General features: G+C 42.2%; 1 protein-coding gene across 1 annotated transcript; it reads left to right on the top strand.

Annotated features, from left to right (window-relative positions):
• LOC147702748 (uncharacterized) lies at window positions 1-27,239 on the top strand. Its single transcript, XM_086929444.1, has 3 exons — window positions 1-2,817; window positions 7,114-9,450; window positions 27,216-27,239. The coding sequence occupies exons 1-3, from the start codon at window positions 1-3 to the stop codon at window positions 27,237-27,239; spliced, it is 5,178 nt and encodes a 1,725-aa protein (XP_086785570.1).
• The last annotated feature ends 494 nt before the right edge of the window (window positions 27,240-27,733 follow it).

Raw genomic sequence — 27,733 nt, 5'->3', positions numbered from 1 at the left:
ATGGAGCTTCTGACAATCCGAAGGACACCTTTGCCTGCAGGGGCTCTGACAGAGAGACTCATTTACTCCGGGGCTCAGTCACCGAGGCTCTGTTACTCGGGGGCTCGGACATCGAGGCGCTGTTACTCCGGGGATCAGTCATCGAGTCGCTGTTACTCCGGGGATCAGACACCGAGTCGCTGTTACTCCGGGGCTCAGGCATCGAGGCGCTGTTACTCCGGGGCAAAGGCATCGAGGCGCTGTTACTCCGGGGATCAGACACCGAGTCGCTGTTACTCCGGGGCTCGGGCATCGAGGCGCTGTTACTCCGGGGCAAAGGCATCGAGGCGCTGTTACTCCGGGGCTCAGTCATCGAGTCGCTGTTACTCCGGGGATCAGACACCGAGTCGCTGTTACTCCGGGGCTCTGGCTTCGAGGCGCTGTTACCCTGGGGCTCCTCTGCTGCTTCTTGTTGCTCTGCTGACAGTCTGTGGAGCCGCTTCCGGGCAGATTCGTTATTCCATTCCCGAGGAGATGAGGAAAGGCGCTTTTGTTGGAAATGTGGCTCTGGATCTGGGGATGGATACAAAGAAGTTATCAGAAGGAGGAGCCCGGATTGTGTCCAGAGGTAGGAAGCAGTACTTTGCTCTTAATATGAACAATGGGCAGGTATACATCAACGAAAGAATAGACAGGGAAAGCATATGCGAGCGCGTAGTCCAATGCCTGTTAAATGTAGAGATTTTTCTGGAGAAGAATATTAAAGTGTTTACAATGGAAGTAGAAATTAAAGATATTAATGACAACGCCCCTGCATTTATCGCGGATGAAATATCCCTGCAGGTCAATGAAAGAACGGCGCCCGGTGCGCGCATTGTGTTGCCTGGGGCGCACGATGCAGACGAAGGGCAGAATTCTCTCAAGAGCTATCGGCTCAGCGCAAATAAACACTTCACTCTGGATGTACAAAGAAGAGCAGACGGGTCGCAGTTTCCGGAACTAGTCCTTGAGAAATCTCTCGACCGCGAAGACCAGAATGTTTACCGGCTACTCCTGACAGCCACAGATGGAGGGGACCCGGTGAGGTCGGGCACGGCTCAGATTCACATTAATGTGCTGGATTACAACGACAACGCCCCGGTTTTTAACCAATCTGTTTACAAATTCGTTGCGCCGGAAAATGTGCCAACTGGAGCTCTTGTTGGCACTGTCGGAGCTACAGACATCGACCAAGGTTCAAACTCAGAAATAACCTATTCATTTGTCAAAATAAAGGATACGGCTCTAAAGAAATTCAAACTGAATTCTACCACGGGTCAGATATTTCTGACAGAACAACTAGATTTTGAAGAATTTGAAAATTATGAATTTGAAATACAGGGAAGCGACGGGATTCTGTCCTCGCGCTGCAGGGTTCTAATAGAAGTCATCAACATGAATGACAACAGCCCTGAGATTTTGTTGTCTTCTCTACTTAAAAAGATTTCAGAAAACAGCCCACCGGGCACAGTCATTGCTCTTGTAGAGGTCTATGATAGAGATTCAGGGGACTATGGTGGAGTTACTTGTTTCCTATCTCCTCACCTCCCCTTTCAGTTACAGAAATCGATTGGCAGTTATTATAGTTTGGTAACAGACAGTGCTTTAGACAGGGAACAGGTCCAACTATATAACATTACAATCACTGTCACCGACAATGGAAGTCCCCCACTGTCTAAGACCAAAACCATAAGCCTTGAGATTATAGATGAGAATGACAACCCACCAATATTTCCAAAGATGTCATACAATGCATACATTATGGAGAATGTACCTTCAGGAGCTTCCATTTTTGGCGCCAAGGCAACAGATTTGGATTTGGGCAAGAATGCCAAAATTACATATTCCATCCTCAATGGGAACAATAGTGATGCAAAATTGTCTTCTTGTATATCTGTGAATTCTGAATCTGGTGTCATCTATGCACTTCAGTCCTTTGACTTCGAAGAAATTAGAGACTTTCAGGTACACGTACAGGCAGAAGATGGCGGTTCTCCACCTCTTTCCAGTAATGTCACAGTGACATTCTTTATACAGGATCAGAATGACAACACTCCTGAAATATTATACCCATCGACCCCCCTAGATGAGTCCTCTGGTGTGGAAATAGCGCCTCGCTCTTCTGAACCGGGTTATCTGATAACTAAGGTGGTCGCTGTAGATGCTGATTCGGGACAAAATTCCTGGCTCTCCTACCAGCTGCTGAAGTCCACAGACCAGGGACTGTTTACTGTAGGTGCTCACACTGGAGAAATCAGGACAGCCCGTCCCATTATGGAAAAAGATGCCATAAAACAGTTCATTGTGGTCTTAGTGAAGGACAATGGACAGACCCCTCTCTCTTCTTCAGTTACAGTCACCATAGTTTTGGCAGACAGTATGCCGGAAATACTTCATGATATAAGTAACCCTTCAACATCTGAAGAGTTGGAGTCGAACCTCACACTTTATCTGGTGATCGCAGTTGCTGTGGTTTCCTTCTTGTTCCTTTTCCTGATCATTCTTCTTTTGGCCATCAGGCTTCACCACTGGAGGGAATCTCTTCTCCGAGACACATCCAGTGTTAACTTCACTGCACTTCCTGCCTCTCAGCTTGTGGGCATTGATGGTGTCAGGGCTTTTTTGCAGACCTATTGTCACGATGTTTATTTAACAGGAGGTTCAGACAAAAGCCAGGTGAATTTTCCAATTTCAAGCGATTCAAATACACCTTCGGGAAATCACAGTAATGGGATGCAAGGGTCTATGCTCATCGACGACGTTTTGAGTATGGCTAAAGAGGACCAGCCTTTTATTCAGGTAAGGGCATTTTGTATAGTATGTGCTATGATCAAGTATATACATGGTTTGTTGACTATCGTATGATCTCTGTTACCTTACCATAAAAAGGGGTGATATGTTTTGAGACGTTGATGTGCTCTTTTCCAGCTGTCAGAAAAAATGCCCCTCGCTCAGCAAATTTCACAGCATGTTCAGATGGGAGACTTTAAATGTTTTCAGACCATTGGTTTCCATCAAAGCGCCAGGATGGTGGGACTCATGTCAGATTTTCAAAATGTCAATATAAAGCAGAGGTCTTCAATCTGTGGGGCGCGACCCCCAGGGGGGTCGTGGAGTCCTGGGAAGGGGGTCGCAGATTCTGTTGGAGCGTGCAGCAGTTCCTGGCGTCAGGCTGATTGAGGCCGGGTGATCACGGTGGAGGCCTAATTCACGCCTCATTAACAAGTAAAGGTCTTCTGAAGACCTGTGAAGTACTCGGGTGTGCCTTTCTGTGGGTCCCGAAGCTGTTTCAGCCGGGCTCACTTACACGTGCTGGGGAGTGGTGGGGGGGGGGGGTCTGGGGGAGGAGGCTGTAGCCCTTTGAGTTCAATCAATGGACTTAGCTGGGGGGTTTATTTTTATTTTTAACGTTTTATATAGCGCTATCTTAACCCGTAGGTATCAGAGCGCTTTACAAACACACATAGCAAACAGCAGAAGGACATTACATTCATTGGTTCAAGTCCCACATACCTGGCGCCTGTGCAGGAGAAATGTGCCTGAAACTGTTCTTCACCGTGAGGTGTTTATACAGCCTGTCTGCTCCCCCCCCCCCCCCCCCAAGCAGGGAAGCACAGAGATGCCCTCCCATGAGAGAGGAAGAAGGAAGAAGACACAGAGAGATACTGACCCCACCCCCATGAGAGAGGCACAGAAAAGGTGGGTGGATGAAGGATGAATGTATGTGTGGATGGAAGGATGAAGGGTGGGTGGATGGATGGATGGAAGGAAGGATGAAGGATGGATGGGTGGATGGAAGGATGAATAGATGGATGTGTGAAAAGGTGGGTGGATGAATGATGAGTGGATGGATGTAAAGATGAAAGGGTAGATGGATGGATGAAGGATGAATGGATGGATGTGTGAAAAGGTGGGTGGATGAATGATGAGTGGATGGATGTAAAGATGAAAGGGTGGATGGATGGATGAAGGATGGATGGATGTGTGAAAAGGTGGGTGGATGGATGGATGAAAGGGTGGGTGGATGAATGATGAGTGGATGGATGTAAAGATGAAAGGGTGGGTGGATGGATGGATGAAGGATGGATGGATGTGTGAAAAGGTGGATGGATGGATGAAAGGGTGGATGGATAAAGGATGTATGTATGGATGGATGTGTGAAAAGGTGGGGGATGAATGATGGATGGATGGATGGGGGTGGATGGATGGATGGATGAAAGGGTAGGTGGATGGATGAAGGATGGATGGATGAAAGGGTGGATGGATGAAGGATGTATGTATGGATGGAAGGACAAAAGGTAGATGGATGAAGGATGGATGTATGGGTGGATGGAAGGATGAAGGGTGGGTGGATGGATGGATGGATGGAAGGATAAAGGATGGATGGGTGGATGTAAGGATGAATAGATGGATGTGTGAAAAGGTGGGTGGATGAATGATGAGTGGATGGATGTAAAGATGAAAGGGTAGATGGATGGATGAAGGATGAATGGATGGATGTGTGAAAAGGTGGGTGGATGAATGATGAGTGGATGGATGTAAAGATGAAAGGGTGGATGGATGGATGAAGGATGGATGGATGTGTGAAACGGTGGGTGGATGGATGGATGAAAGGGTGGGTGGATGAATGATGAGTGGATGGATGTAAAGATGAAAGGGTGGATGGATGAAGGATGGATGGATGTGTGAAAAGGTGGGTGGATGGATGGATGAAAGGGTGGATGGATGAAGGATGTATGTATGGATGGATGTGTGAACAGGTGGGGGATGAATGATGGGTGGATGGATGGATGAAAGGGTAGGTGGATGGATGCAGGATGGATGGATGAAAGGGTGGATGGATGAAGGATGTATGTATGGATGGAAGGACAAAAAGGTAGATGGATGAAGGATGGATGTATGGGTGGATAAAAGGTTGCATGGATGGATGTGTGAAAAGGTGGGGGAATGAATGATGGGTGGATGGATGGATGAAAGGGTGGGTGGATGAAGGATGGATGTATGGATGAAAGGGTGGATGGATGTATGGATGGAATAATGAAAGGGTGGATGGATGAAAGATGGATAGGTGAAATGGTGGATGTATGGATGGAAGGATGAAAGGGTGGATGGATGAAGGATGGATGTATGGATGGATGGGTAAAAGGTTGCATGGATGAATGATGGATGGATGGATGTGTGAAAAGGTGGGTGGATGAATAGATGGGTGGATAGGTAAAGGATGGACGTATGGATGGAAGGATGAAAGGGTGGATGGATGTGTGAAAGTGTGGGTGGATGAATGATGGATGGATGGATGTGATGAGGTCTAACAGGCGCATTTATCGTTGTCGATAGTTGTTGATGATGAGGAGTACCAGTTTCTAGAATCTTTTGTCGTAAGGGGGTCCTTACGCCTAAAAAGGTTTTACAAGGGGGTCTCGGCATCAAAAAGTTTGAAGACCTCTGATATAAAGTGAATAGACATACAATGGAATTGAGTGGAACTCATTCACATATTTAGAGAAGGTGGCATTGCATTGATCCAGCTGTGTTGAACCTAAGTGGACACTCCTGGTTAAGACAGTCTAAAACTATTTCACTGGCTTATGAAACCTGGATAGAAAAAAAATCTGAAACATACTCGGCTCACGTGTAGCAGAAGTTGTGTACAGATAACTCGCCCTTTTCCTTGAAATTTGTAAACATGATCTTAAGAACGATCAACAAATATGGCATGCTCGATAGAGTAATATTTGCCATTCACGCCTGACAGTACTTCATGGCTTTATCACGTTCCCTTTAGTTTTCCTGTTTTCTCGCTATCGCAAATTCGAACTGCAATTCGACACTTTTTTTTCTGACTGACATTTTTATACCTAACTAGACACATTTCTCCGACTTCCACTTTCCATTTGTCCATTTACAGACCTCCACCGGATTATAGAAGACACACTGTTACATGCGAAATGCGAGTCTATGTACCTTGCTTTTCAAAGCTGTGGCCTGAATCCTCGGCTTCAACTTCTCCCAGCCAATCAGCGTACATATCTTATCTTATTTTCAATTACATGTGTGCAACAAAAGCAAAATATGTCTTCTGTGGAAGAAAAAAAAACGGTGACAGGCACCCAAGGTTTGCAGCACCTGTCTAATGTAATTCAGTAAAAGCTCAAAGATCTCCTCGAATGACAGGGCACCCACTTGTAAAACTCGTATTCTGATTATCTTTGCCACCTCCGTTTGGTAAATTCCACGTAAAATGTATTTGCACGCCGTTTGCAAGGTGCACAAAAAACATTGTATTTTTCCATTCTGGTGGCAACCTAATGTACGCATTTGCTGCAGTGATATGTAGTGGCCTGCAGGTTAGTAGCTGAATCCCGGAGAGACTGACTCACGCTTTCCTCTTTCCGATGTCTGTACATTGAATGTCAGTAACTGCGAGATGTACAGATCTTATTTACAGCGCGTAGAAAAGGATGAAGCACAGTGTAAGAGGCTTTCCAAAATCATGCTTTCTTATTTGACCCCGAATCACTACGGCAAGAAAGTACATAGGTCAGGAATTATGTATTCTGCTAAATACAAATATGTGACCTACATTATGAAAAGGCAACGTTTACTTCTATTTTGTACTAATGATAACGTCGAGTAATCACCATGCTACGTTTGCTTGCATTACATTTTATTACATGGATTTATCAGCGAATTTGAGCGGTTTACACTGTTTTCGGTAAGGAGTACGATTCTAAAGTTTAACACAGGGTGTCGCTATTGCTCAGCGCACAGCTTCAGAGTCGCCATTTGATCCTGCTGTCGTCTCCGGCATTCTCGTTACTCATTCGACGCGGGACAGCAGCACCAAAGACTCGCCCTGCGCGGCGTTGGAGAGGATTCCGCCGGGATCGTTTGCCATTGATTGACGCGGAAAGAATCCGTTATTTATATAACATTTTTGAACATTATTGGGTGGAAAGCCGAACTTTTCGTCAAACTTTGACTCTGACGTGAGTGGCGCTGATTATGGCTGTAATGGCGCCCGGCTCCAGAGGAGCAGAGCGGAGAAGCAGGCGGCAAGTACTCCTTTCTTTGTTATTTCTCTGGGTCTGGCAGGGAGTGTCTGGACAGGTGAACTACTCTATTGATGAAGAAACGAAGAGAGGCTCTGTTGTTGGTAACATCGCTAAAGATCTCGGGTTGAATGTCAAGCAATTGTCTGACAAGAGACTACGCGTTGTTTCTGCCGCTGGGAATGAATATTTTACACTAAACGCAGACACCGGGAATTTGCGTGTGAATGACAGAATAGACCGGGAGGAAATGTGCGGAGAAGCGTCAGATTGTGTCATTAATTTCGAAGTTGTTGTGGAGAATCCTCTTAATGTATTTCACGTGGAAGTCCATATTCAGGACATTAATGACAACCCCCCGAATTTTTTGACCAACTCAGTGGATTTGGAAATTGTTGAGACCACTTTGCCAGGAGCCCGCATTTCCCTTGGAAATGCCCGGGATCCTGATATAGGCGTCAATGCCCTGCAGGGCTACACGCTGACCCCAAACCCACATTTTATCCTAGAAGAAAGAGTGAGCAGCGATGGCAACAAATATGCAGACTTGGTGCTGGAGAATCTTTTAGACCGTGAAAAAGAAAGTCATCATCACTTAGTTCTGACAGCTTCTGACGGGGGAGAACCAATCAGATCGAGCACAGTGGACATTAATATTAATGTTATTGATGCCAATGATAATTTCCCATTGTTTAGTCAACAGAGTTATAAAGCCAGCATAAGTGAAGTAGCAGAGCATAATTCTGTAGTACTCCAGGTGAAAGCCACTGACAAGGATGAAGGCTCAAATTCGAAAATCACCTACTCTTTCAGCAGCATCTCAGACAGTGCTCTTAATACCTTCAGCTTAGACCCAGATACAGGAGAAATTAAAGTGAAGGGGCATATCAATTTCGAACAAATCAAATCTTATAAAATGGTAGTAAAAGCGAAGGATGGAGGGGGACTTGTTGCTCACACGGGGGTATTGATAGAGGTTATTGATGAAAATGACAACGCTCCAGAGATCACCTTTACATCTGTCACCAGCCCAATTCCAGAGAATTGCCCCATTGGCACAGTGGTTGCCCTAATCAATGTTTATGACGAGGATTCGGGAAATTATGGCCATGTGGAGTGTCATGTTCAAGACAATGTGCCATTTACATTAATTTCATCTTCTAGAAAGTATTATAAGCTTGTGACATCTGGCTCGCTTGACAGGGAAACTGAGTGTGAGTATAATATCACTGTGACAGCCACAGACAAAGGCTCGCCTCCTCTGTCCACAAGCCAAACTATCCGCTTAGAACTGTCTGATATTAATGACAATGCTCCGTTATTTGACAAGCTCTTCTACCAGCTCTATATTCATGAAAATATTCCACCCGGTACCTCCATTTACAGTGTAAAGTCATCTGATGTCGATTGGGATGAAAATTCTCGAATCACATATTCTATAGACGGTCACTTAGGTGAATTCCCCTTATCGTCCTACATCTCCATTAACTCCCAGACCGGGGTGATCTACGCCCAGCGATCCTATGACTATGAGCAGCTCAGGGAGTTTCACTTCCAAGTCAAGGCTCAGGACTCTGGATCGCCTCCACTCAGCAGTAATGCCACTGTGAAGGTATCCATTGTGGATCTGAATGATAACCCCCCTGAAATCCTGTATCCTGCACTTGAACCTGATGGTGCAGTATTATTCGAGATGGTTCCTCCTTTCTCTGATGAAGGTTATCTAGTCACAAAAGTAGTAGCTGTTGATGCCGATTCCGGACACAATGCCTGGCTGTCCTACCACTTGCTTCAGACATCCGACTCACCGTTATTTAAAATAGGGATCCATTCCGGAGAAATAAGGAGATCGAGAGCCTTTCTTGAGAAAGATCTCCTCAAACATAAAGTAGTAATAATGGTGAAGGACAATGGTCAGCCACCTCTCTCAGCTACAGTAACTCTGACCATGGTGTTTTCTGAAAACATGCAGGACATCCTTCCCGAGCTCAACAACCAGCCCCAGGAATCTGACAAGCAACCACAATTAGAGGTGTATTTGGTCATTGCTTTGGCTGTAATTTCGTTTTTATTCATTCTATCACTGATGCTCGTGGTGATTATCAAATGTAGGAAGCCAAAGGGACTTGTGGTTTTAGATTCTTTGAGTCCTGCTCTGTATACACACATTGATCCACGACTTTCATCCAATTATCACAATGGAACCCTGCCATTGCCCTATTCCTATGAGATCGCTGCAGCCCTGAATTCAGGGAAAAATGAATTTACGATTCTTAAATCAAGTCAAGAGATTTCAACTGACATTGTTTTTTCTGCGAATGATTCTGGAATAGGGAGTGAGTTTCTTGGAGGGACAATTGCCAGTGAGAGCATAAAACAGGTGAGGCATGTTTACGATTTTATAGCAATATTATACTACTATAGTTTTCTCACTAATCTTATACCATTAGAAAAATATGGGGTGCTCATGTTTTTGCAGTGATTCTTAATACAACCTCTCTGAAAGTGGCACCATAGCTTGCTAGATCTCACATTTTATTTCAACAATCTCTGCTATGGATTGGTTTGTCTGTTTTATTGCCATTTACACATCTGCCAATCTTACGGGCTGCTAGCGTTTTAGTGCCCTATCATTTTAATAATTTAGTGTTAACACTATCAGATACATTACTGTTGTAATTATGAGTCACCCATGATGTGGCATGCCTTATGGACAACCTATTATATGTTTGTACAAATAAAACTAATAAGGACAGGTGTTTGATGAAAAAAAGTTTAATTGGAGGTATTAGTTACCCTAGGACTTATTACGAGTACAGCAGTCCGCGGTGGTGGTCTGACCACCGCCACACTGCGGGCCCGCCTACATTGTTCTGAGTGCGGCGGTCAGACCACTACAGGTCTGCAGATCTGTTGAGATCCAGGATCTCACAGTGGTGGCACAATGGTCAGGCACAGTAATATGCTGCGGTGTAGCTGTGGCACTGCAAAGCATATTACGAGTTGCCTGTCCACCGCCCATTCCATGGTGTTGAACCTGCTATGAAAAGGGTGACAGAGAGGCAGCTAAGCAGGCCTTAATAGCGCCTCCTGCTGCTTTTGTTGTGCCCCCCCCCCCCTAGAATTGCACCATGTTCCTGCACGGTATCGCATGCACGAAATGGTGCATGCCACGCCATGCAGGAACGTGCTGCAGGTGCAGTCACAGCAGTGGTCTGCCGTGCCCGACCTTGATTTAACTCTGAATACAGCAGACGGGTGCACCACAGTCTTGGCGGTCCTCCTGCGGATGAATCGGTTGGAGTACCGCAGGTGAACTGCCAAAGTCACAGTAAGTCCCTAAGTGTATGAGACGGAATAGGCCCCTAATCACGTAGCACATCTTATTTTTAGTTTTGCTACCCTTATTGTGCTCTTGCCTATGCCCAAAATATTTGGGGGCATATTCTTGTCAGCATTTCAGCACATGTGGGCAAATCACTCCATCAATCAAATATTTGTAGGAATGTTCTGTTCTTTCCATGGAAGAGTTGTTTTTCTTTTGTGACAACATATACAATTTTCCATTGTTTTGTAAGCACCCAAAGAGAGAGAAATTCATAATAGAACACCAACCCACAACATTTCACCTTTATTGCTTTCACACTTTGGATGCTATAGACTCTGAATATGTCAAATGCATTTTTGCTAACTGAACATTTCTCGGAATTTCCCTATTTAAATGTGTAACTATGCATTTTTTTTGCTGGTTATGGCAACTTATTTTAAACTTTGTATTGGCATAGAGTGTATTGTACAGCCCAGTTTTATGTTTTCTATTACAATACACTGTCACAGTCAGTGGCAACAGAGATCATTTTCAGTAAATTGATAAAGAATTGTAGTCCCCCACAGAAAGCTGAATAGCTCACATCAGTTATTGTGCTTTTCATTGATGTCAAATTGGCATTATTTATCTTCATAATGCCTTCAATTGAGCCCCTTTATTAAACGTACAATTTGTGTAAACTAGCAACAAAAGGCACCTTAAGTGTATTATATATATATATATATATATATATATATATATATATATATATATATATATATATATATATATAAATAATACATTTGCCCAAACTCTGGATAAACGTGCTGATGTAAGAGAGGGCGTGTGGGGGTGGAGGTGTTCATGAAGATATTTCATTGGTGCTACAGGAGTGCATTTCTAACCCCTTGCAAGCTATGATTGGTGGGATGCTTTGAAGGCCTGTGTGAAGAGGTGTGTTTATCAGTTTACTAAAAACATGCACGTTTTAATGTCATCTATAACAGAGCTCCAGACTTGATGGTCCTGGGCAAATCCTCTAAGAAAAACAATCTGGGAGCAAATTAGGATAAGCTTAGAGATTGTTAGTAAGGGCAAAGTTCTAGCTTTATTTAGTCACAATATATTGCACGTTTATCAATTTGTTGACTGCATATGATGGTTTAATGGATAGTGTTGTAATACTAATCTATTTGCATTATGTTCAGGAGTTGATGGCCATACAGAAAACAGAAACTGATAAAGTAACGCTGTTGTGGTCATTGGCTTGCTCACTCTAAAAATAGTAGGCCTGTAGCAGCATATAACCTGAAAATTGGTGGCAGCCACATTGCTGCCAACCTTTAAATGAGGTCCTATGTGATATATTTGATGGTGTTAAATAAGCGCAGTTTTATATGAAAGAAGCACATTTGACCAGAGTTGTATCTGTGTTAGGATTCTGAAATAATAGCCTGTGCCTACATCAACGTTTCCTATTTTGACAATGTATACACTATTGCATACTGTCTCTCACAAGTGTTTATTCTCTGGTAACTGGTGAGCATTTTCTGTGCAAGTACATACCATGCATAGCTTTTTCTTTCAAGGTACTTTGCAACCGTTTCATGCTAGTATATTGTAGGCATTTTGTACGTGACTTTACACCATGCTCAGTTATCCCCGAGTGAATGACTCGCATAGCATAATTTGCTTGGCTATTCTTCACGAGTGACTCGAGATAAATTACACTTAAGGCAACATGTTAGTGAAATTCCCAGCATAGACCTGAATGTCCTATACTTTGCTCTTGCACAGAACAATGGGTAATTTGCAAGGTGTTCATAGTTTCGGTAAGATTTGCACATAATTTGGAAAGAAAAATGCAAGAAATTTCAATACCCCTCACCACTTTGGTGCAGAAGTGGAGAATAGTGAAATCGAAGTGTATTGGAATAAATAATATTTTGACAAAAACTTGAAAACTCAAGACTTGAGTTCCGTAGTGAGTGTGAGATTTTTCACTCTTGGTCTCTCCCATAATGTCACTGCCTACTTGAAGAAGGTACTCACCCCAGTTCTTGCCATTCCATAGGATATCATTTTGAGCACAAGGCCTCAACATCAGTGCAAGGTGTGGTTGGGTTGGTATTGAATGGCTTTCTGCTGTATGAATACTGATCTACTGTCATACTAGTTCTTGGCACTACGCGGAGGACTCCAAACCTCATTTGTTAATGACAAGGCGCCCAGAGCAAACAGCAGTGGGCTGAAGAAAAATGCTCGGATTTCTTCATTCAAAGAATGAGTTGTAGACCATATTTGGTAGAGTGTATAGTGGGTTCAAGCGGTGCAAGGGAAATATCAATGAAATTATGAATTCTGGAGGAAACACACTCACCAACAGCAGAAATTACCTGATAGAAATAATGACAGACTGTGCATGATTTGGCACATTTGTAATAAATAATATTTGGAAACACATTAGAATAAAAACATAGATCATAAATTACTTTCTTTTTTTAGAAGAAGGGAAAACGCCAATTGCTGAACAGAATAATGTAGTCTCCTGCGTTAGTGGATCTGTTTTCACAAGCATTTCTGATCTTCATTACTGAGATTAAAATATATTACAAACACCCACCGATGAATGTCCAGTAATGCCAAGCTCATGTATGTTGATGATTAAGCAGACTTCTTGAGACTCGAGACCAGCTGCCTCCCATTTGTTTACATGAAACATTTTGCGCCATACGCATGGAGGAGTAAGACCAGATCTAGAGGGAGAAGGCAGATAAACCACTTATACAGCACCTCTCAAATCACAGCTTTTGAGTGGAATGAAAAGGGGCTTGTGCTACATATTTGGACCAAATAAAGTGAAAAAAGATCCCACAATGCAGTGCATTTCTAATTTCAACATCCAAAATGTATTGAAGTAGTATCAGATGTTCAACGGTGTTGGAAAATGCAGATATGTTCAAAAGGACTGCTACACTTGTACAACCACCACGGCCTACCTTTGATCAAATAGCACCATTGGCGAATAAGGAACTATTCTCACTGTTCTTGCCATTCTCACTTCTATAAGAGAGAATATACAAACCATTGCTTATTAAGGTAATAGTAGTTCCATGCACAATCAGTTTTTTGTTTTTAACATACCTTTTTGGTTGTAGGGAAACTGTTACATTCTCTTCCTTCTAGCAAGTAATAATGTCTACTATCAGTGTAGTGGCTTGGGCAGGGGTCTGTAGCTTTCTAGAATCTGAAGTTGAGACTGTGGGTGAGGATCTAAGGCGTAGTTTATGGTAGATGGTTTTACGTTGTTATTAAATTAATTAAGATGATTGTTCAGTCTCGGATAGTCATATTAAAAGTTAATGGGCTCTATTTAAAGCAAATTAAATTGATTCTTTTAGCTGAAAATAGACATAACAAAACAAACGACCAGGTTATATCCCTAAATGTTCCAAATAAATTGCCTGGATACCCTTGCAGGTATGTTCCAAATACAGTGCCTGGATACCCTCACGGATGACAAGAAGTGCTCTACTAATCCACCTTTTCATTACATACATAAGCCAAACAACTTTGACACTAAAGCAGACGTAAATGCAGTAATAAAAAAACAAAATGGGCCAAAGTTATCCAAAGGTTTAATGATACTTTTTGGCCCAATACTACAGCCCTGGTGCTGTCCTTGGTTCCACTGTTCCTCATATTGACGATCCATGGGAGAATTCCATGGTCACAAAAGGATCACTTATTTTGGGCAAGTAGGTTTACATGCCCTCGGTGTTCAATTTTTCATGCCACCCTTGCATTTCTTCCTTCTAAATTATCTAGGTAAAGATATAAAACAATAGCCATTAGAATACGTTTTTGTCTTCAACCTATATTGATTACTCCTTCTCAGACTGCCCTGACCCTAGTTTATTTCATAGTTATATTAGTAGCCTTTAAGAATTGAATGGTCTCGTAGAGCGGTGGATTCATCCAGAACTTATTGGTCCCCACGATAATCCCTGAGCTGGTGAGAGTTACTGTTATGTTTAAGGATTCATGGGAGGCTGTTGTTTGATTTTGTTGTATTACTTTAAAGCTTCTCAGCTTGAGAGTATCTCCTGCAGTTGCAGCTTCATTGTGAGGACAGAGAATCAATATAGGCATAATAAGTCAAGGTTATTTGATATAGTCATCTGTTTGTTTAGTTTACTGTTTCTGTACAGCAATTAGTACCATTTGGGGATGGTCTTAGAGTTCTTAGAGGAGGAATATGAAGGGCAGGGGGAAATAGCACTCAAGGGCCTGCATTACACGTAGGGTGCTCTGCCCTGGTCTGCACCACAGTGCAGTTTGAAATTTTGTGCGTCAGTTGCAGACTTGGGTCTGTACGCCCTATCACAATGAATGCATTGTTGCCAAAGTGAATGCATTGTTGCCAGTGCAGTTGCAAACATGCACCTGCAAAAGGAGCAGCACATTAGTGAAATGCAGACTGGCTGATTAAGACCGGCAGTCCGGCCTTCATTGTGCAGGTGGCAATCACCCTGCATTTCAAAGGGGTGCAGGGATCCTGCATCAGCAATTCATTGAGTGCCTGCACCTGCCTGCATAAGGATGCCTGGGGGTTCCTGAGACACATTTCTCCCCTTTTCAAGGTAATTTCAAGGCTGACTGCAATAGCCTTTTTTACCCTCTGTGTGTTCCTCTGTAATATAGCATGGGCACAGAGGCAAAATATTTCCGCTTTTGCCTGGGTACACACTCCCATGCAAGTGAGGGAATGCTTTTTTGTGAATTCACAGAAGCACTTTTAGCAACGGTGTGATCTGTACTATAGAAGAGGCTGTGAAAGTGTCTAAGGCACCTACTTTAACACGCAAAGAGTGATCTGTGGGGGAAAAAACTAGGCACACATGCCCTTTATGCCCCTTAGCACTTTTTCTAATATGACCGTGAGTGACTTTATTCAAGCAACTCACCAACTGAGGGTTTGCGTCTTTTTGTGAGAACTCCCTCCTTGTTTTGGAATGCATTATGGATAAACTTTGAGTGGACACACCACAAAGTTGTGATTTTATTTCTGGAATGGTAAAGTAACAGCCTTTCTTGTGTATTTGACCTGCAAAGACCTAGATCAATAACAGATAGCCACTTATCACCGTAAAATATTCTAGAAGAAGGCTAACTGTAGGCCAGGATAAATAGATGAGTTTCCATGGCCCTCCTGAATCTGAGGAAGCTGTTTTACAGTCTCTGTGTGACAATAAAGTGTTGCATGAGGAGCAGCAGAAAGTATAGTCAAATTTCCTGTATCTGGTTTACTGTAAACTGGGTAAACCTCTTTATAGTTGACGATGAAAGGACAGCTGAGGAATAGCCAGCTTGTAAAAATAAGTAGGCAAGGGGCAATGTCATGCTTGGTTTAGTGATATTGGAATTCTAAGTGTAATCTTTATTTTTCTCCATACCCATTGCAGGGATGTTACTGCAGCGTGATGTGGTGGTATGCATTGAAATCGGAATAGGAGATGAGCAGCATGAGTCTGACTTCTTCATAGTTTATAGAATGATTTTGGTCTTGATTTAAAGTTTGGTGAGCTGGGTACCCCACCAAAAATGTGATATAGTACATTGTTCACCAAACTGATGGTCTGTCAGCTCTGTTTAGAATCTGAAGGACTATCCTTTTTCCAACAGCGGTGTCTTACTGGTGCCACCGATGGAAACTCTACACCAACAGAGTTGTGGCCGTTCGTGTAAGTGCATTGGGCTCTCTACCCAATTTCGAGCAGACCACCTGGTGTACTTTGTTTCTTTTTGTTCAGGACCACCAGGGAACCCCTGGTGGTCCAGAATAGTCTAAAATTGACCAGTGGTTACAGATGTTGATGTCATAAAAAGAGCACCGTATGGTCAGTGGTATCTAATGTATATGAGAAGTCTAATAGAATTAGTGCACTATATTGGTCACACATGTTAAGTTAATTATTTCCTGATTCATAGAGCCATTGTCTCAGTATCTAGTTGTCCCAGCTATTGTGGATGATAATAAAAGTGTTTTTTTTGGTCAGTCGATAGTAATGACAGTCACAGGGGCAGGACCTCAATTCTGTCTGTTGGGTGTCAAATTGTTTTGAAGGTGCAGTACTATGAAATTTCGCTGCACATATCTTAAAGGGGACAAGAGTGTTAGCTAGTCAACCACACAGGAGGAGAATTGGTTCTGTGTAGTGTATCTGGTAATGTGGCCTTTCAAGGGAGCAGAACCAGGCCTGGACTTCAACAGATGGCCCAGAGGCAATGCTCCTTCTTCATCATAGATGTTGCCACCTTCTTGGCTCTGCGCCTCTAACTGAAGTGTGGTTTTGTCCTTGTAATGTTGATGATCCCATAAAAGATTCTTAACACACTTGGGCTCACTTACTTTTGTTACTGTTGTTTTGTTCTATACCTTAGCAGGCTCCTCTCTGGCACAGCTGTTTTCTAGCCAGGCAGCTTCAAGGATTTATTACTTTTGGAATGGCTGGTCATGCTTTATATCTGTCTGTCTTTTTGTTGGGATGCTTATGGGCCAGCATGCATGCAGAGTATGTCCAAGACTTTGTCCAATTAGCCTACCTAGCTACAAAGTAGGCATTTCCTGGTCAGCACTATGAAAGTTTTGTCAGGTCTTCTTGTAACCATCAAATGATTTAATGTAAAGGACCCAGTAGGCTACTACTTCTACTGTTTTCCACTTTTCCGGGACAAACTGACAATTCCCAGCCAGGTCGCAGCAAGGTTTGTATCTTGTTACCCTGGACACTAAACAAACAGTGCATGATTGTTGGAAAACCCATGGGGGATTAGAAAAGAGTGGCTTGGATGTAATATTTCCAGCCTGTCCTCCCCTCCATTAGAAGAAACACCTTTTCTTATGATTGTATTGCCAGTTTGGGTGGTGCTTTTAGGAAGAGGGCATGTGCAGAGAGAAAAATTGTGCCCCTGTAGTACTCCTCTAAATCAAATAGAGATGTATTGTCTAGCTCTATTCTTCAATGTCTTCAAAATGTCTCCTGTTCATTGTTAGGGTACCACACCTATGGCAGGGAATATAGGATATATCTGTATGTAGTTGTGTGAATTTTATACACAGTGGATGGAGGGAAGTGCCCCCTACTACTGTACCTCCAAGACAATGAATTGCCTGCCTCCAACCACGCATTTATTCCCCAAAACAAGAATGCTCTGTTTACTCACTTGACACTTTAGCTTCCCACCCTCACTCAGAGCCAAGAACAATGTAGACTGTGATGGTGCATACCTTTACGAATTAACATCCTTGTGCGATCTGAGAAACAGTGTATTGGGAGTGCCATCAAGCAAGGAACCAAGTAATGAACAATTGAAAAAGTGGGACTGCACCTTGATCCATCTTAGGTTTTCATCACTAACCGTCAAATTAGGTTTTATCCGAATTTAAATGCAGAAATATACCAAGTAGTAGAAAATAACATTTTGGATGATATCCTCACACCTAAATCCCGCTTTTATGAGTTAGACCTCTTGTAATGGCAAATAACATGCCATCCTGGTTCTACCAGTTTAATAACTGCAGTTCCGGGCTGAATAGCATGCCCTTTTCTGCTTCCATTTACCATCTTCTTCATCTATGCAAGTTGGATTAGGGGTCAGGAGGTGGTTTTGGCATTGGGAGCCAGGAAGGGATTGCTGGCTGCTATGGTGATCCTTCTACGCCAGTGCGATAGGTGGAGGTTGGGAGAGGCCCAGGATTTGCCAGTATCACCATTCCCAGCCCATACTCTCATGCCAGGTGATTTTCACAGGAAATCCTGGTGCAGGAACATCAAGCTAGTAATCTGGGTTGAAGGAACACCACCTTAGAGGTGTCACTTACATTCATTGCAATAAGATTTTCAGACATCAAGCTTTTATCAAGCATCTGTCTTTATTAAAAATACATTTTCTTGTGTGTAGGTTGCTTGCATGATTAAATCATTTTGGTTTGCAGTAAATTTCAGCCTTTCGCAACATTAGGCTATTTCCATATTTGACAAGGCATTATTTGAAGTTATTATTCAATTCACAAATAAATAAAGAGTTCCTATAAAGTGTTAAATACCTGTGCTTCCAAATGCCGTACAATTATGTGTAGCATCAAATGTGATGTTGTTATCTAGCAGAGACATACATATTTAATTTATAAAATGAATGCCTCTGTTAAACCACAATTACAAATGTTAAACAGCTAATCTGTAACTTTGTTCCTAATTGCAATTCAATACAGTTGTGTGATGTTGCTTTACCTCGGGGGGTTCCAACCTCTTATGTAATAAGAGCTACTACTGTTCAATGAAAATCATCACAAGCTACTAAATTAATGATGTACCTGTGACCACATACATCAAGATTACATTGGTTGGCGCCTCATGCAAGATTATCAGTAGCAATCATCCCAGTTCTTCAGGTAGTGTTTGTTGCCTGCAGTAGTGTAAAGAAAGAAGCTGTATCGACTTGGAATGCGTGTAAATGGGTAATGCATGCCAGCTAAAGTCGCAGTGTACCAAGTTAATAAATCTCCCCAATGTTGCAGGTTTTATCAAATATTATCTTCAAATAGAACCGAACATAAAAAGTGCAATCGTAAAGCGCATGTTCCTCCTCAAGTGTATCATGACGTTGAAATAACATAAGATTGTTGTTACCCAACTCAATGATTCGCATGGTTGGAAGGGAAAATGATTTGGAAAATCAACCATTTTTCTTCAAACACCAGCTTATGAGTTCTGGAAATTCACTCATTTTCTCCCTCAAAACACACTTTTCAATTTTAGTTAACATACATTAATTCAATTTAGAAAATGCATATAATTTAGTAGGATCTGCTGCACACAAAAGAGCTATTTACAGCTACCTAGAGAGCTACCAATATCTCACAAGCTACTAGTTGAAGAAGCCTGTTTTACCTAATCAATGTAAATGTGTGTTCTTAATGTTCTAGTAGGCTTCACGGGTAATCAGTCACTGAACAAACTTTATTCGGTTCCGCAACCATAAAAGTAACATAAAAATACATAAAATGCAGGAAAGACATCAGCATAATAAAAAATCGTTACACACATTATGCATAGGCAATGTCAACTCATCTAAGATATTATTTCCTCACACAGGGATATAAAGAGCATGTGTTAAAATGGCCTTATTCATACGCTCCAATGCTCAATTGATCACTAAAAATAAATTTACACTCATACAGGTTTCATTATAATTTGCAGTTCATCTGGACATGAAAGACATTTAAATTGCAGAGTGCTTCAAAAAAGTGCTACTAATTGATGACCTTTAAAGAACAAGTATTTTCTGTATGAGCAATTTTTTAACATAAAATGTAGTGCTAAATTAAAATTAATCATTTCCCTACTAAACTCTTTAAACACACGCAGCCGAGAGGAATTTATAAATCATTTTACATATGTGTTCTTTTTGAAGGAGCTGAAGGTAATCGCGTGTTGACCTACATTTCCTAATATTATGTATTCTCTGTAATGGAATAATACATTCTCTACGTGTTGTAGAATATAGATTGCAGAAAAAATGGAAGTAAGCATATTCTGGGATGAGTTGGAGTCACATGGACAGAAGTCCAAGTGAGAGTCGCAATAAACTTTGCTGGGATAAGAAACCAGTGAGTGGGCAATATTGAATGTAAATCTAATAATATAAAACTTTTAGAGTGCTCATAAGGAAACAGAAGGTATGGCTCTATTCTTTCAGTGCTAACCAAGGGCAGATAATCAGCTACACTCTTATTGCTAAATTCCATGCATTTCCTACACTCAGTCAGAACAGTTAAAACTTCTGCTCTGAGATTTTGTGACTGTGGTGATGCGCTGTGGGTTGGAAGAGCAGCTTCACCCCCCCTATGAGTTCCAACTGCTTTGATGTAACTGGGCCAGGTATTTTATGAGCGTGATCCAAACTTAAACAATCCTGAATTATAGCTCAATTAAGGGCTGGTTCATCATTCATCCAAATTGAGCGTCCTAACATAATGGGGGCAGTTTAGATACAATGTGTTAAGGGAGTCAGTCCTAGCTTCATATGGCAAAAAATACTTGGCAGGCTAAAATGGAGTGGCATTAGTCTTCTGAGGAAGACATTTTCTGTTGTTTGTAGGGTGTAGACATTACAAAATCCCCAGATCTCTGCCCCATGCAAGATGAGCACAACACTGTGCAATATAGATGTTAAATATTGCATCAATAGGTTTGGATCCCAATTTCTTTTTGAACCTGGATAGAGCCTCAGGAGTGTTATCAAAGCTCCTCTTCCTGACCTCAATAAGATGGAGCCAATAGTCTTTATGGTCGAAAAGAACATCCAAATAAGAAAAGTTTGATACTTGAAGTAATTTATCCTTATTGATAAAACAAGATCTTAATTTGGAGTGTGCCTTCCCCACCTCCATAACATGTGACTTAGTTATATTAGTATTTTGGCCCAAAGTACTCATAAAATTGTTAAATCTATTTAAAAGAATTTGTAGGTCCACTCCTGTTCTCGAGATCAGAACACAGTCATCTGCATATAATAGTGCGGGGAGATTTCTCTGACCCACCCTTGGGACATCAGCAGCCCCCTCATTCAAATAGCTCTCCAGATCATTAATATGTAAGCACAACAATAAGGGGGCTAACACGCACACTTGTCTAATCAAGGGTCATAAAACAGTAACTGGTTTTAGGATATGCAGTGGGATTATTTTATAATGTGACATAGATTAAAGAGATTCTGCTTGCCATTGATTGTTTTTTACAGTGTGTGTATCAAGTTACAGTTTTACAATTTTCAGAGGTCAAAACAAAGCTCTTTATAATTTTTTTAAGCAGTCTCATTTCAGAATTGTATGAACTTGTTAAAGATAATACAATTTTAGTAATTAGAATGTAATATTACACTAATAATTGTATTACAGTGATATCTTTTAACAATCTTAATAGATTTATATAATAAAATCTTGAAACACCCAGTATTAGCATATTTTATTTCAGATTCAAACATGTATGTGTATGTTAGTCATTCCAATGATAAACTTGTTTAACCCTTTCATTACAGTTCTTTCATGGCCACAGGCCTTACTAATGTTTACATTACAACTGTTTGAACAACCCCGGTCCCTGTGTTCTTCCGTCAATGGCTTATGCTACCTGTGTGCCCCACCTGTTCTTGTTTAGGTTTGGGTTCCCTTTCTCAAGTACTGCTACTGATTTTGTGAGAGCCTGACTTGTGTCTTTGACCGATGAGGCAGTGTCACAAGTTTGTATTGTTCACATGAAATAGCTGCCAAGTGTGCTGTACTAGGTAACCTGAGTACTGACTTAAAGGAAATAGAAAGTCTTTCTCAATTCAGGGCTGGTTTGTATCTGGACTGCAATGCTCCTGGTGGGTAGCAGCAGTAGTCTTATTTACAGAGTGGAATTAATGAGTATCAGGAGCAGAACATGGACCACTTTTCAAGATCAAAACTACTGAGAAGAAAAGTGACTGTGTCTCTTGTGCAGTCATCTTACTGACTTGCAAAAAGGGATCGACTTGCTGAGGAATAGAGAGGCAACTTCAGAGGTTTAAAGTGTCTGGTCTGCCTTGAGCTATTCCTGGGATATCCTTTATAGTACTGTGTGTAGAGCAAATGCCAACAGACTGCTTTGTTGCTGGGAAAACATTTTCTTTTTTAGTTTGGTGCAGTTTTGAAATTACGTATGAAGCTGAAAGAAGTTGAAAAACTGGGATGCAATAGCTTTGGATGCAGTGGTCGCCTATTTTCTAATAAATAAGAGCACTGATGCCCCAAACTCCTCAGAGTGGATTATCACAGCCTCCGTTCAACTTTACTCAATGAACAGGAGGCCATTGCCTCTGCCTGTCGTGTGCTTTGTGGCGTGTTTGTGCGCATGATCGTGTGTGTTTGTGTGCCTGCATGTATTTGTGTGTTTGAATGAGCAGTCCAGCCAAGTACCACACATCAGGGGTTAGACTAACACATTTTAGTGCCTAAGCACACATAAGAGAAAGTAAAGTTCATGTGAACAACTAGTTGAAGAACACAAAAAGTCTCATTCGGTTGGAAGGAAAAAAGTATTGCGGTAATTTGAATTCAAAGTTCATTCAGGTAGATTCTTTTTATTCCGTTTCAACAGTGAGGGTACATAGAACAAGCCAGCCGACACGTGTTTCGTCGCTTAATGGAGTAATGGTCCGCAACTTCTTCAGGGCTGGGGAAGAATACAATAAAAGTACATGAATGAATGTATTGTAATAAGGGCTTTACAACATGAGCCCTGTGTGTCATTTGTTAAGGTGTTAAGGTGATTAACCGCAAGACTTTTTCCCTTCCATCCGAATGAGACTTTTTGTGTTCTTCAACTTGTTGTTCACATGAACTTTACTGTCTCTTATGTATGCTTTGGCATTTTGTTTTTGTTTGCTTGGTGTGGTTTGTTCCACACCTACTCAAGGGGTTAAAGGGCTTATCCCCTTGCCTAGTGAGCACCATATTGTATCTACATGCTTCTTACATCATACTCAATAGCGTCTAATTGCTGAGTGCCTAACCAATCCCTGAACTAAAAACCCTTCCCAGGTGTATTAACACATTTTAGTGCTGGTGTCTGCATAACTACACTAAAATGCATTAGTCGAACATTTATGGAACTCCTCCACACTGCAGAGATCATGAGGCGCCCTATTAAATAGAAGCATCTCATGCTCAGAGCTGGTTATTTACTGCTGTGGCTCTCCGCCTGTCCAGGCTGACCTGTTGCTATGGTGACCTGGCATAGTGTACTGGAATGGATACATTGTTTCTCCGCCATGCGACAAACAAAATTGTGCTTTCTGGTAGAGCCCGACCTCCAAGGGAGACCATGGACATTTACCACTGCCGGGGTCATTCTGCAGGAAATTAAGTCAAGGAAAGTAACATTTAAAAAATAAAACAAATACACAAACACTAGGTCCAGTCTCGTGTAGATCTGAGGCATTCTGCTGTTTTCCAGACCCAACTCACCCCTGTAGGTCATTGTCATTCCAGCTGACTCTCTGCAGGAAAAAGTGGCTGTTTCCCTCTTATCTACCAGCATACGCAGGTGAGGTTGTGTTGCTATGGGTATGTGTTTTGGGGGACAAACATAGACCTGAGGGTGTCACTACTCTGTATTCTCCCGGCCCGCAGAAATCAGATTAACAGTTCACAGCTAGGACAGATGCTGCCTGTAACTTTCCATCTGCTCACAGGCTCCAGGCACAGGCATGTGGGTTCCACAGCGGGCTGCAGCTACAGGTTATGTAGATACTTTCTCCTGTGCAGCTGTGCCCGTCTCTTCCTTGACTGTGCTGGTCATTGAGAAAGTGCCCCACTGCCCAGTATTTGTTTGACCATCTGGTGGCGATATGATATAATTTATCTAAAATCTGTCCTGCTTGTTTCCCCAAGTCCCTACAACCTCCCAAATACCATACTTTTGCTGAAGATTGTTTAGTTGTTGACTGAACACAACTGTTTACAACATGCCCTCTTTCGATAATGTGACACACTCTTACTGTGCACTGGCACAGGGGTCCCATGACTGCCCTGGCCACAGCGAGCTCAGACAAAGCGCTACCCAGTGCAGCTTGCTTTAGGCCTCGGAGCAGTTCAGCCCCTACAACACACAGGCAGCAACCCCTCTCTGCTGAAACAGACCTTTAAGAAGCTCTTTTCTGCATGCAATATCCACAATGCAGCACGTACAATCTGAGGCCAGCTCTAACAGGACAAGCTCTTAGTCTCTCCTGCAATAATGAGCAAAGCAACGCCAATGGCCCATAGCCCCGTCTCAACCTAGCCTGAGTTTTGGCATAAGTGAGAGTTATGTGAATTGTGTTAAAATGTACTGGAAAAGGGCAGGTTGGTTCTGGTGGATATAAATGGAGTTAGTTCTGATGGCTATGTGGTATTTAACTCACGGGTGGGGGCAGGTTGGTTCATTTTGGGAATGGGGTTCTAGGGTACTGAGTAGAGCCAGACTGGTTCCAGTGAATGTCATAGAGTATACCGAGCAGGGTCACTCAGGTTCTGGTATAGGGGAAAGAGGCTAGAATGGATTGAAATGGCTAGGCTAGCTCTGATAGATTTAAATGGGATTAGAGTGCCTTCAGAGCAAGAACCAGATGATGGATACATATAGGAATTGAATGCACGTGGCAGGGTTAGCTTGTTCTGATAATGATGGACTCCATTAGGGCAGGCTACTTCTGATGGCTATTAATGGGGATAGAATGGGCTAAGTTGCGTAAGGCTGTTTCTGCTCACTGTGAATGGTGTTATAATATACCATACAGAGTCATGCTAATGCTTCTTAGTGCTGCATACACAGATTTTTTTTTATGTTTAGCTCTGGTCTTCTTTGCTTGGTTTTACTCACATGAAGTGTTACTCTAAGTGTCACACAGTTGGTCGCTGAATGAGCTGAATGACATTCATAACTGCTCTGAAACCATGGAAATATCACAAATAACCAGTCTGTAAACTTGGCAGCTATGCATGAGTGTGCATGACTTTGCATGCTTCTTGCACATGTCCGTCGCTCAATTTGCAAGCGTTACTGTTTTTTACATGTATTAAGCTTGTGGATAGTGCATGTTCCCTTGTCATGTTCTGCTGCAATTATATGTGTGTGTCTTTACATCAACCGTGCCTCATACAAGAGGGCAGCCAGGGCTCTTTATTCTGGGCTGCAAACTTTTTAAGGGCCTGCGCTCTTGCTTTAAAAGCTCTGTATAGAATTTGTTTTAAACACAGGCCTGGCCTTTTCATTAATGATGAAGCAGCGTGGTGGCATCAAATGCTGAAACTACGTATTAAAGTAAAACTCTTTCCCAGAAACCATTGTTCATAAAATGAAGGGTCCCTTGTTTGAAAAACTGGGTGGGGCAATCCATACCGTTTTTGACATAAAATCTGATAGGCTTGGCCACAAAGTGTACTTACCGTCATCTAAATCTTAAGTATGTTTGATTACTTTTCTTTCTAGGACTGTTAAATACTGCCTATAATTCTTTCAAAGTGTTACTTATTCAAGTGCAACGACCATGATGATGCTTCTGGTGTTTACATGTGTCTTTTCTAAGCCTCTTTTCAACAAGTGAATTTGAACAGAGGTCGTACATTCATGCCTTGGTAGATAGTAAAGAGAATGCATATGGTACTGAGTAGAATGTTGCAGATTTCGACAGGTGGTGTGCCATTAAGGTAGATATATGTAGGGTCTCGGAGTAGCGTGCTACTCGCCAAAAAAGCACTTCGAGGCCTCGTCAGGGGTAGTAAGCGCTATATAAATGCAATTACAATACAATACAATACAATATGTGATACACTGATAATTCACCCAGTAAAGAAACAGTGTTTATTGTGCTTAACCCCTTCGCTGCGGCGGCTATTCCGTCGCAGCGCTAAGGGGGTGGGGCGGCCGCGCGGCGGCTCCATACTAGTGACGGAACCGCTCCGTCACGGCTCGCGGGTGAGCTGTGCTTGTGACGGAACGGTTCCGTCACGAACCCGCCCGCCCATTAAAGCGTCAGCGCAGGCGCGTAATCAGCGCCGCGCAGGCGCGGCGAGCGGGCCGTGACGGAACCGTTCCGTCACAAGCACAGCTCACCCGTGGCTTGTGACGGAGCGGTTCCGTCACAAGCATGGAAGAGGCTAATGCTTCTTTCATTTTCGGTAGGGGGAAACGATTAGCTTTATTAAATTGTGGTTATTCTGTGATTTAGCTGCAAATGGGTACTTAGAATTACACATTGTAAAAAATATTGAACGCAGAAATGTTTACTGCATTTTTCAATGATTTTCACGGTTATGGGTATGCGACAATTAATATGGTTAATTTTGTATTCTTCTTTTCCCATAGACTCTTAGGTGTGGTTATGTTTGTTTCTATTTTGAATTTGTTCAGTGATAATCTTTGTAACTTTGCTATTTGCTTTGCATGGCTTGTTGTGTTCTGGTGATTTCATATCTCATGGGTGGGACGGCTTGTTTGTTTTAGTTGTGTGGGGTGCTCATGGCATTGTTAATTGGAAAGTGGGGGTTTTCCTGTGCATATTAAAAGGCGTTTTGGGCAATGTGGGGTCATGACTCCACTGCAACACTAAGCACAAAGAGTGACGGGACGACTGTGCATTCTGCTTGTGAACTATATGCATGGGTGGGCATTGATAGCTCCACTGGACATTTTGTGTTGAGCAGTAGCTTCTCTGAATGTTTTTCTAATGAGCTATGTTCACTGTGAAATAATGTCTTGATCTTTTCTCATTTGCTATGCAAAGGTGGTGGAATGAACTCCACTGAGTGATACTAGTTTGTTTTGTGGGGGTTGGGGCAGTGGTGGGCGGGGTTATATACACTGAGTAGGAAGCCAGTGCAGTGTGTCAGCCCGTGGAGTATGTGATTCAGTCAGGTGTGTGTCCTTTTATGTTATTGAGATTGTGTCCATACTGTGTTTCATACACAAGAGTTTCTCATTTATCAGTTTGCTCTGTATAGTGTGATCATGTTGTGAGGAGTTGTTGACAGACAATGTTGAGGAAAGTTATTGTTTTATATGGAGTGTGTATGTATGTGTCAGTGAATTGCTAATTATTCGTTTTTGCAAAGTGTGCGGCTGTAAAGGTTTTTAGGTTGCTGTATTTTGGTAGTTGTACATTTTACAATCTGAATTTACACTTCATATGCATACGTTATCTGTTTCATATGCAAGTTATAACTTGTGTATATAAGTTGTGCATGTCTTATGTTTTCTTTGTACTTGCAGCACCAGAGTAACAGTTCCAGGTAGCACCTTTAGCTCCTGGTGCAGTGTTGCATCTTCTCTGCATATTGAATGAATGAACCTGTATGAAGCGTGGGGTGTGCCATGCTCCTAGTGTACAATTGTTATGGAGAGTTCATGAAACCATACACGAGCATACAATTCAACTAATCATGAAACTCATCACCATGCATCAGGCATGTAACTTAAAGCTTTCTCTTTTACAATAACTCTTGCATACATTGCGTGGGGTTCAGAAATGTGCAGTTTGCCTGTTATATATACTACAATACAGAGGACATATCTTTCCAATTCTGAGTTACACGACCTGCCAGTGGCAACAATTGATTTTACGGGTTGTTACTTTAGCACGAAGGCTTGTTGTAGGCCTTGTGGAGCATACTATCAATGTGGTCCCTCATGTCTAATTAACAGCTGCTGTTCTTTTATCAGCACACAGTGTTATGAAGTAACTGTGTTCTCGAACTTTCTCCTGCCTGGCCGGTTGTTCTTGAAAAGAA

This window comes from Lissotriton vulgaris, chromosome 7 (genome assembly GCF_964263255.1).
Source record: "Lissotriton vulgaris chromosome 7, aLisVul1.2, whole genome shotgun sequence".
Classification (NCBI taxonomy): Eukaryota; Metazoa; Chordata; class Amphibia; order Caudata; family Salamandridae; genus Lissotriton; species Lissotriton vulgaris.
Note: the sequence above shows the minus strand (reverse complement) of the source record. Positions and strands in the feature narration are given on the sequence as shown.

Coding starts and splice junctions, on each gene's coding strand:
- LOC147702748 (XM_086929444.1), top strand. CDS start 1: ATGGAGCTTCTGACAATCCGAAGGACACCTTTGCCTGCAGGGGCTCTG. Junction 2,818..7,113: donor AGGACCAGCCTTTTATTCAG/GTAAGGGCATTT, acceptor TGGGTCTGGCAG/GGAGTGTCTGGACAGGTGAA. Junction 9,451..27,215: donor CCAGTGAGAGCATAAAACAG/GTGAGGCATGTT, acceptor TTGTACTTGCAG/CACCAGAGTAACAGTTCCAG.